Source organism: Brachyhypopomus gauderio, chromosome 7, assembly GCF_052324685.1.
Source record: "Brachyhypopomus gauderio isolate BG-103 chromosome 7, BGAUD_0.2, whole genome shotgun sequence".
NCBI classification, from domain to species: domain Eukaryota; kingdom Metazoa; phylum Chordata; class Actinopteri; order Gymnotiformes; family Hypopomidae; genus Brachyhypopomus; species Brachyhypopomus gauderio.
This window is the reverse complement of record NC_135217.1, coordinates 19763913-19774947: the sequence shown is the minus strand read 5'-3', so window position 1 is coordinate 19774947 and position 11035 is coordinate 19763913. Positions and strand designations below refer to the sequence as shown.

The 11035-nt window shown below is 44.8% G+C and overlaps 2 protein-coding genes across 4 annotated transcripts in view; one reads left to right on the top strand and one right to left on the bottom strand.

Annotated features, from left to right (window-relative positions):
• rftn1b (raftlin, lipid raft linker 1b) overlaps nt 1–6683 on the top strand; it is a 57222-nt gene extending 50539 nt beyond the window's left edge. For 2 of the 3 annotated variants that reach the window (XM_077012384.1, XM_077012383.1), the window contains exons 9-10: nt 696–771; nt 907–6683. In XM_077012384.1, the coding sequence (XP_076868499.1) occupies nt 696–771; nt 907–1413 (583 nt within the window). In that variant the 3' untranslated portion in view covers nt 1414–6683. The remainder of the gene's footprint in view (nt 1–695; nt 772–906) is intronic. The other variant, XM_077012385.1, reaches the window with a different exon arrangement.
• A 1508-nt stretch (nt 6684–8191) lies between these two features.
• On the bottom strand, nt 8192–10103 carry LOC143519753 (vitelline membrane outer layer protein 1 homolog). Its single transcript, XM_077013503.1, has 3 exons — nt 9879–10103; nt 9244–9356; nt 8192–8839 (listed from the first exon to the last, which is right to left on the bottom strand). Exons 1-3 carry the CDS (start codon nt 10101–10103, stop codon nt 8530–8532), a joined length of 648 nt encoding a protein of 215 aa, XP_076869618.1. The 3' UTR covers nt 8192–8529.
• Between the last annotated feature and the right edge of the window lie 932 nt (nt 10104–11035).

Here is an 11035-nt window from a genome sequence, read left to right as displayed (position 1 = left end):
CAAACCTGCGGCTTGGGAGACGTTGGACCTTCCAACAGGACAATGATCCGAAGCACACATCCAAGTCCACTAGAGCATGGTTGAACATGAAAGGCTGGAACATTCTAGAGTGGCCATCGCAATCACCAGACTTAAATCCAATTGAGAACCTCTGGTGGGACCTAAAGAAGGCAGTTGCAGTGCGCAAGCCTAAGAATGTGACTGAACTGGAGGCTTTTGCCCATGAAGAATGGGCTAAGATACCCATAGGTCGCTGCAAGACACTTGTGTCAAGCTATGCTTCACGCTTGAAAGCTGTCATAACTGGAAAAGGATGTTGTACTAAGTACTAAAAAATAATGTCACTAGGGGGTTGAATAAAACTGATAATGATGTGAGCACAGTAAAGACATTTGTGGTTATTCCATCATAAATATTATGTTATGTTTGTCTAATTTATAAGTGCCTCTTTGATATAATTGTAAATAAGATGACTGAAATGATCAAAATCAATGTCAAACTGGCCAAAACACTTTATTTCAGTGGGGGTTGAATAAATTTGATCACAACTGTATATCTACCATCCTTAACCAATGTGTCTCTCATTGATAATGTCATGTGTTTTGTCTCTGTTCCTCTCTCTCTCTCTCTCTCTCTCTCTCTCTCTCTCTCTCTCTCTCTCTCTCTCTCTCTCTCTCTCTCTCTCTCTTTCTAAGTGATGGGAGTCTGTCCACCAAGCAGATCGTGTTCCTCCAGAGACCAGCACTGCCTGTGAAGAAGAGACAGTCGAAGGTAAGTTCACACACACACACACAAACACATACACACACGCACACACGCATGAACATGTGCACACATACACAAATACATACGCATACATTAGCTCTGTACCGAGTCAAATGTTCTAAGTCAAACTCTCTGTTCTAGAAAGTCATCTTTCGAACGCGGAACAAGTCGGGCAAGAACTCTGTCAAAGACGCGCCGAAAAACAAGAAGAAAAAGAACGCGTCTGCCGCTGAGAAAGAGCTGGAGGAGGGGAAGCCCCAGGACGGAGTGGACAAACCCGAGAGGGAGGAGGGGCGGGAGGGAGACTCCGCCGGGGAACTGGTGCGGGAGGAGGGGGGGGAGAGCCAGGGAAGAGAGGAGGGAAAGGACGAGGCAGAGGGCAGGAGAGGGGTGCAGGGGGGGGGAGACAGACCAGAAGAGCAAGAGGGTAAGAGAGAGGCGGAGGAGGCAGCGGAGGTTAAAGGCAGAGAAGCGGAGAGTGAAGTGCCAGGGACCGACCTGAATACAAAGTCACAAACCTGCCGCCAGCAGCACAGCGGAAATGGGCAAAAGGTCTCAGCCAATGACGGCAGCGGGGAGGAGCAGCGCGAAATCACTGTGGACGAATCGGCACCCGCGGCCGACGGCACCCCGGCCAATCAGGAGTGAGAGTGGGGGGGGGGGGGGTGAGCCGTCACAAGCATTGCCACATCCAAACGGGGACAGCGTCGCAAAACCTCACACCTGCTCTCGTGACCCCTCTTGATCCACTCTGCACACACTGGGGCATATGAACAGACCTTCCCCACGTCTCCTTACGCAGACTGGGGGGGGGGGGTGTTGTCAAGAGAAAGCACTGGATATTAAAACCACATGGGGATAGTATATATAAGCCCAGAGGGCCCCGGGGCTGATGAAATCCACAGAATCTGGCTCTTTTACCCTCTCCCAACCCCAGAATCTCAGTCCAAAATAAGCTGTGCTACGTAAGCAGAAAGTCTGTCCAGTCTACTTAAATAACATGAGTGGAACGGCAGAGGAGTCAGCTATTGTTGCGAAAGGCAATCTGTTGTAAAGAAAACACGATCTCTATATCGTTGTGTCCCCATGTTTACAATTATGAGTCTACTCAATTACCCTCCCTGCAAACACAGAGCAGCAAGTACACGCTGAGAAAAATTGCTTTACAGTGTTCACAATGCTTGAGTTTCATTTGGGCTGTCAGCTACTGGAGCATTTTCACGACTCTCCTAGCTGAGAAGAGCTTTGGAATTTAGAGCAAGTCTTGCTTTCTGATTTATATTTTGACCCAATCTGTGCTGAGTCTAAGACAAACTCTTTTATTACTATTTTTTTCTCCTGTGTTTATTTCTGGCTCGCCGAGGTAATGAATGTTAAAATCTTTGCTGTCTTGAGGGTCACTTCAGACAACAGAAACAAAAAGCTAATAAATGAGAACGTGACTGAAGAACACGACTGACAAATGAAGTTCTGGTGTTGCAAAACAGCTGTTGCCATGTAAGCTGCTGAACAGGCAGTATCGAGTCCATTTGGGCGTTGAGAAAACTTAGTGTGTCTCCCCTTTTTGGACAGGCTTATGATAAGGCACCATCAGAGAATAAAGACCCACAAGTTAGCCGAATATCAGGGCCACTCTTGTTCAGTTGGACACCACAATAAGAAGGCATTTGATTCGGTGCTCAATTCATAATGCATTTCATAGTCCTACATTGTCATAAGATGTTTGATGTCAGATGCAGGAAACCAACTTGTGTGGTTCAAAGCATGGATTTCTCTCCCAGTATAGATGTCAAAATAGCAAAAAAAGCTGAAAGCATTGCTGATGACAGAGTGTCAGTGTTGTACCAGGGCCCTTCAGGTAATGTTGGGCTCTTTCCCAAACTGCTGTTCCTCCTCAGTATCATGTGGTCACAGCTGTAGGTATTACCACCCAACCTGAGAGGGAAAAGGCTTTTATCGTTCCCATGACGCACACCCAAACCTTACAGCCTGGCTGTCTACACAGAGATTAAGCCCAAAGGACTTTCCGCAGAAAACCACCAGTGCTACTGTCGATTAGTTCAAGACAGAGCTTAATCTGTGTCCAGGGAATCTGGCCAGAAAGCAATTGTTTCGCCCCAAACTCTCCAGTGTGGTCAAAGGGATGGACCCATAGATAGAAATATGTGCGGAGGGTGGGTGGGAGGTTCCTGCTTGACCAGCATGGTGGCCATCTGGCTTCCAAGTCCAGGGCCCTGGTGATACGCTGGCCGTCAGATGCCCGGTGGTGTCCAGGGACCTGGTGACATGCGGCCAGGAACACTGGCCGTCCCCTCCGTTTCAGTGTGTCCCAAAGGCGCTGCTCAGTTTCAGGGTTGTATTTTGTTTTTGTCCTTTTTCCAATGGGGGTGATGATGGGGCAACTCGGCCGTGTGTGGCATTTCAAAATGGCTTCTGCTCTCGTCTTTTTAATTGGTCCCAGTCAGTGAGGAGCGTGTTAGATGGCTGGGAATGGGAGCAAAATGGCTAAATGAGTTCATTCTCTTCTTATCAAAGCATTCCGAACTGGACTTTATCTTCGCCGGTCAGTCTCAGCTAAATTAGGAAATGCTGATGTGATCTCCTTCGTTGTTTATTATTGTTTGCGTCTCCTGACGAGTGACTAAGTATGCTTTGTGTTCAGATGCTGCCAGTGCCTGTGACACACGTGCGTGGAATAAAGCAGAGTGTCTATAAGTTTATGTCTCTAGCTCTCTGATAAAGTCTCTTAATGTGGATTAGCAGTCAGACTCCTGCGTGAAACCTCAAGCCTCTTGGAACTGTGACTGTGAGGTCATTGCTGCCTGACAGGGTCTTAAAGAGACTTTACGCTGTCGCCTCGTAGATACTGGATGTCAAGTGGAACACGGATGGCAGAGTTAGCTGGTTGTGATAGAGGCATGTATTGTGTGTCCATCACTCTGTGTTTTGTGTGAGACACACACACCATTCGCATCGTGCAGACACCGCGGCCTGTCTGGAGGACCGACCCGTTTTAGCCCGAGGGCTGCCTTGTTGAGGTCTGCATGTGGACTGCAGAGTCGTCAGAAGACAACTTGCCCGAACGAGGCAGAAATACAAGAAGCATGAAAAAAGGCAGGAAGCGAGGGTGTGCTGTCCCAGCTGTGAAACGACGCCGAGGAACCTTTAGCTCTCACCCGCAGGCGAACCACGGCACGCACTGGCTAATGGAACACGCGTCCCCCGCCTGGAATATTCTCTCACCTCAAGTACAGAATATTCTATCACCTCAAGTACAGATCTCATGCACACTTTGTTCATTTCTGTGTGACCTTTTCACATGTCAGAACCTCCGGCAATGGGGAGTGAGGTTATTACATGTAATAATGCATACAACCTTCTGCAGTAGATAGCGAGGTTATTACATGTAAGACTACACAGAAATGTCTACAGCAGTAAGAGAGGTTATTACATGTAATAATACACAGAAACGTCTGCAGTAGAGATGTTATTACATGTAATAATACACAGAAACGTCTGCAGTAGAAACGTTATTACATGTAATAATACACAGAAACGTCTGCAGTAGAGACGTTATTACATGTAATAATACACAGAAACGTCTGCAGTAGAAACGTTATTACATGTAATAATACACAGAAACGTCTGCAGTAGAGACGTTATTACATGTAATAATACACAGAAACGTCTGCAGTAGAAACGTTATTACATGTAATAATACACAGAAACGTCTGCAGTAGAGACGTTATTACATGTAATAATACACAGAAACGTCTGCAGTAGAAACGTTATTACATGTAATAATACACAGAAACATCTGCAGTAGAGATGTTATTACATGTAATAATACACAGAAACGTCTGCAGTAGAAACGTTATTACATGTAATAATACACAGAAACGTCTGCAGTAGAGATGTTATTACATGTAATAATACACAGAAACATCTGCAGTACAGACTTTATTACATGTAATAATAAACAGAAACGTCTGCAGTAGAGACATTATTACATGTAATAATACACAGAAACGTCTGCAGTAGAGACATTATTACATGTAATAATACACAGAAACGTCTGCAGTACAGACTTTATTACATGTGATAATACACAGAATTGTCTGCAGTAGACATTATTACATGTAATAATACACAGAAACGTCTGCAGTAGAGACGTTATTACATGTAATAATACACAGAAACGTCTGCAGTAGAGATGTTATTACATGTAATAATACACAGAAACATCTGCAGTAGAGATGTTATTACATGTAATAATACACATAAATGTCTGCAGTAGAGAGGTTATTACATGTAATAATACACAGAAACGTCTGCAGTAGAAACGTTATTACATGTAATAATACACATAAATGTCTGCAGTAGAGAGGTTATTACATGTAATAATACACAGAAACGTCTGCAGTAGAGAGGTTATTACATGTAATAATACACAAACGTCTGCAGTAGAGATGTTATTACATGTAATAATACACAGAAACATCTGCAGTAGAGATGTTATTACATGTAATAATACACATAAATGTCTGTAGTAGAGAGGTTATTACATGTAATAATACACAGAAACGTCTGCAGTAGAGAGGTTATTACATGTAATAATACACAGCTTCTTTTCCTGTTTCCTTTTTTCCTGATATGCTAAAATGAGCAGAAAGCAGCACCACAGGAAACTTGTGTGAGATTTCGTACTTAAAGGGGTTTCTTCTTCTTCTTCTGCTGCTGCTGCTGCTGCTGCTGGTGATGTCTGTACAAATGGTGTTGCATATCTGAAAATGTGCTTTTAAATCTGCCTCCTTTTTAAAAGGCGTTTCTTCAAATGTTGTTGCAGTCATTTGTAAAACCTTCTTTTTTGTTCGTTTGTATAAGATACGATGCAGTCCATCCGTAAGTAATTGTACAGTCCATCCGTAAGTAATTGGACAGTGTCAGAGTTTGCTGCCTTGGCTCTCTACTCCAGCACAGTGGATTACAATTTACTTTGAATTTAGAATTAAATAGTTACTATGAGGTTCAATTGCAGATTGTCGGCATTAAATCGGTGAACCATAAAAGAATTAAAGCTTTTTTTTACACACACACACACACACCCCTGCCCATTTTATGAGGCCATAAATAACAGGAAGGTTCACTGCTCTGTTGTTTAGGGCCTGTTGTGTGTTGTTGCATCATTATCTGTTTTACAAGACGGCTAAAACAAAAAATGTCCTGAAGTTGATACTGGACGTAACTTTTGTTTCTGGAGGCTTTTACCGTTGTCTCTCAGTATGTGGACGAAAACAGTGTCAGTGCCAGGGAAGCAGGGCATCATGGGATAAAAACATTTGAAAAACTCCCTCTGAGATCAAGCAGAAACACTTGACATGTCAGACATGACTGTTCGGACAGAACAAACGGGTGAGGTGAGCCCAGCGTTGACAGACGACCTGGCACATTAGGACAACAAAGACATCAGCAGAGAGGACGGCCTGTATCTGAGGGACATCTGTAAACTACCAGCCTCAGTAGAGAGGACAGCCTGTGTCTGAGGGACATCTGTAAGCTACCAGCCTAATTCATCCATCCCAGATGACATCCAACCCAGCACTGCAATTCAAAGTTTCATTTAAAACCATGTTTGTCCAACTGTCTTCTCCATGGTAGGACAATGAGTTAAAGCACCTTAGAGTCCTAAATGGTTTACCTAATGTCCATGTAAATACCCAGCAAGTATAAATCTTCAACGGTCATTTCATTTCAGATCCAGTTAGCTGTAGTACAGAGCTAAATCAAGCATCATTGTCAGTGTGGAATGACTTACAGGTTGCACTGTGCGTTAATGGTTTCTGTACAATTTGTATATTATAAATATGATTTATATTTGATTTGCCTTAAGTATTTCTGACATAAATATTCAAAGCTTATTCTAACACGTTGTTGTGTCCTTGTTGAAAACGTATTGACTCATAAACAGACATCCTGTGAGTGTTAAAGGTGCGGTTTGCTCAAAAGGCTGCTTACTAATACAGATGCTGACATACTCATTACTACCTTTAACCGATTGCTGAACACATTAGCATGTGCTGTGTTCCTTACTGAATAACTATAATGAAACAACAGTTACAAGGGAGGCCTCTTAATTATATATAGAAAATAATCATTTTGAAAGAGCTCGGGTGACAGCAGACCTGTTCAAAGGAACACAGTTAAGCTTGTATAGGCTTAATTTAACTCCTAACTCTTTAGAGACAAAACAATTTATCAAATTATTCAAAAAATCTCTCTTATTTGTTACCAGAGAATTTCAAGAATTTCTTGGGTGATACACAAACAAGTCAAAGGTGTTAGTCAACCTTCTCTAACAAAATTCCCAGAAGGCCACAGTGCCATCTAGTGCTTGTTGGTGCAACAAACAAGGCATCTAATGCTGAACGCGCTCTTGAAAGTTCAGATATCTGGAACTGCATTTAAAAAATCATCTATCTAAAGATGTAATTTGTATATTTATTAACGCCCCTAGTTTCTATACATCAATAGTACCAGAGCACACACACACACACACACACATATATATATATATATATATATATATATATATATATATATATATATATATATATATATATATATATATATATATGCATTGTGCCATGTAAATGTAAATGTAATTCGTATATTTATTAACGCCCCTAGTTTCTATACATCCAGAGCACATACATATATATGCATTGTGCGGTGTGAGTGCTATGTAAACACACAGCACTTCTATACACAATCTCACACAATCTGTAAATACTACTGACCTGCTGTTAAATAACTAAGGTCTATATACTCAGCTGATTCTAGAGGTTGACTTACTCATTTTTTCTTGGCACTGGTTGCACCTTTTTTATGAGACTAGTATCCATAGGACAAAATTTTAACCAGGGTCACGTTTTTTAAAGCTTTTTGCCATGATCTTACTGCAAAGTGTCACAGAGTGTTTTAATATTAGTTGACAGTAATAACTACTGGAAGTACACTTAGTGTTAACACACTATCCACTAGCCAATTAATGAACACAATTTCCACTCCCAACGAGGCTGCTTATCTGCTCCTGTCAGACTCCAAACTCTACACGAATTAATTACCTCACTCTCCTCTGTTGGTAATTAGACTCGGAACAGAAGGCTAAACGTCATGTGTCAGCAAAACTGTTGAGCTAAGGTCTGCTTCGATGCTGCAAATGATCACCCACTAATCACAGGAAGTGCTATACTCTTGGCTCCGCCCAAGATAACCTTGCATCCATCTGCATGGTAATATGGTTGTGTGTTATTGTGGCAGCAGGCGTAGGCATGGCAACAGGAAGACGGGCCTGACATTTTGCGTGTTTATTTTGTCCTGGACGTTTGCCCGCTATCAGTGCTGTTCGGTGATGGAGTTCCGCTGAAAGTCCATTGGGTCACCGTGGATGTTGACTGCCTGATCCCTGAATTAACAGAACAAACCCAAGATAAAGAGAGCAGGACCGAAGGGGCTTAGGAATAATGAGAACGGCGCAGACGCCGCAAAATCCGCCGTCTTTACTCAGATGACAAATTAGCGCTTAGGCCACGCAAAGTCATTATGAACGTTAAAAAAATAACGTAAGACTGAAACAAACGCAAAGACAAATGTCTGGCCTCAGTGTAATTTAATCTGGACATATGTCAAAGTGTTCCACCCATTAAAAGAGAGGCCCGGCTTGCCCCTCCCCCTCCCTGCGCCTTTCACCGGAGCGGAGACGTTTCATTGGCCGGCCTTGCTGCAGCAGTGAAAGCGCACATCGTTGAGCGTGGAGTCGTCTAGGCCACTCTGGTACGACTCCATCTTGGTCTCAATGCCGCAGATGCCCCCCTCGGAGCACTCGGGGCTCCAGTGGCCGTACTCTCCCCAGGGCGTGCCCTGACCCTCCAGAGTGGGGTTGCTGCTACAGCGGAAGCGGATGTTGTTGGCGGAGGTGTCGTCTCCGAACAAGCCCAGGTGGGGCTCCACGCGGAGCTGGAAGGAGATGAGAGTCCCGCTGGGACACCACTGCGGTTCGGTCCACTCGCCGAAACTGTGGGGAGAGAGGTGGTTAGGGGCGGCGGGGGAGGTGCCGCACCTTCAAACAAACAGGCTCTTCACTCAAAACACCTCACAGCTGCACTGCCTGCATGCTTGGACGTTGTGGATAACTTCAAGGGGAATCAATTTGGGAATCTGAGTTTGGTCATGGACTTACAGTTATCCTGAACACTCCAGTTATCCTGGACAGTCCAGTTATCCTGGACAGTCCTGCCAAGCATGCACTATAATCTTCAGGGCTGAAACAGCAGAACTCCAGCCACTCCAGTGGAGCTCATTTGAGCGGAGCCTGCAAAGCTGGATCTTGCTGTCATGTTCAAAGTAGTGAGCCTGTTTGTTTTTTTTAAGTAATAAAAACAACATTATGGGACACTGGAAACTTGTATCTGGACTCACTATCCAGTGTGGGACTCCACAGAGTAGAGAAGGCTCCGATCTCCATTCTGGCCGCAGAAGAGACGGATTCCATTCAAACCAGTGTCGTCTGCCCCATACTGATTTTTCTCAACCTGCGGAGACGTATCCACTGTATTTCAGCTTCTTACAGACAGGTACTGTGATTCAGATTCACTTTTAGTGCAAAATGATAAATTGAGAATGCCCACAGTAATGAACAGCACTAAGAGAGTGGCAACAGTTGAGGTTCCCCTCAGACTGACCCCCACAGCACTGACGTTCCCCTCAGACTGACCCCCACAGCACTGCCGTTCCCCTCAGACTGACCCCCACAACACTGACGTTCCCCTCAGACTGACCCCCACAGCAGTGACGTTCCCCTCAGACTGACCCCCACAGCACTGCCATTCTCCTAAGACTGAACCCCACAGCAGTGACATTACCCTCAGACTGAACCCCACAGCAGTGACATTACCCTCAGACTGAACCCCACAGCAGTGACATTACCCTCAGACTGACCCCCACAGCAGTGACGTTCCCCTCAGACTGACCCCCACAGCACTGCCATTTTCCTAAGACTGAACCCCACAGCAGTGACATTACCCTCAGACCGAACCCCACAGCAGTGACATTACCCTCAGACTGAACCCCACAGCAAAGAAGTTATCAGGGCACATCTCGGGCCACGTCCACAAGCCGAACTGTTCACCATTGGGCACTGCCAGCATGGAGGAATATGGGCGGGATGCAAAGCTCGTGCCAGAGCGAACCACAAAGGGGTTCTCCACCGAGTTCCCCGCTGAGTCACACCATACCAAGCCCACCAGCGCCAGCAGGCACAGAGCGTGAGGGAACGCCATGGTCATGTCTTCACACACACACACACACACATATTCCCTGTCGAAGCTTTATATCTGAGACACCGTGCTGTCATCTCATGGGCTTATCATGGTTAATCATTCACTTTCCTGGGCCTGGGAAGGCACAGCTGACAGCTGACACGTTTGGATAACTAGATAAATTGTTTTTAAAAATGTTTTTAGAGAGCATTTTTTATAAACGATCAATATGAAAATAAATAAAACTTCACATTCAAAAATGACAAATCAATAATATCAGTAATTGTTTTAATGCTATTAATACAATTAAAGCAGCCGTGTGTCCTCCTTAGTGCTGTTTTTAATACAATCAAACCGGTATTTCTACCAGTCTGACAACACTGCAGGTAAGTGTACCAGACGAAGATGTCAAGGCGTTAAAGCGCGCTAACGTAAAGGTGAAACCTTCTCTGATCAGTACGGAAACGTGTCCTCGCGCTCACTTCTGTGAGAAGGTCTCGCGCTCGGTCCAGGTTACACGAGCCGCGTGCGGTTTTCCCACAGCGTCCACAGATGGTTGCAGAGCCTCAAGGTCGCCGCTACTCCCGACCCTGAGGGAACATCAAAGTTGAGCTGGAAGACGATTAAAGGTTAATAATTGTTGACGTATGCAGGCTGTTAGAACAACCCCCCCCCCCCCCCGGTCCCGCGGAGGGAGGTGTGGTTTCATTTGCTTTTCCCACACTTATCAAAACAGAAAATGCACAGGAACGTATAGTGCCGAGCTGCTTAAACGTGGCGGTGTTCCTATAAGAGGCCCGAGAATACCGCCCATGAAAAGGGCGTGTTGACACTCAGAGATCTGTGCCTGCAGTCCAACAGCTCACACAGTAGGATGGGCGTGTTCGGTCAGAGGTGTCGGGCCCTGATGCATCTGCCTACCCCAGCGGGCTCCCAGACGGACACGTTTACCC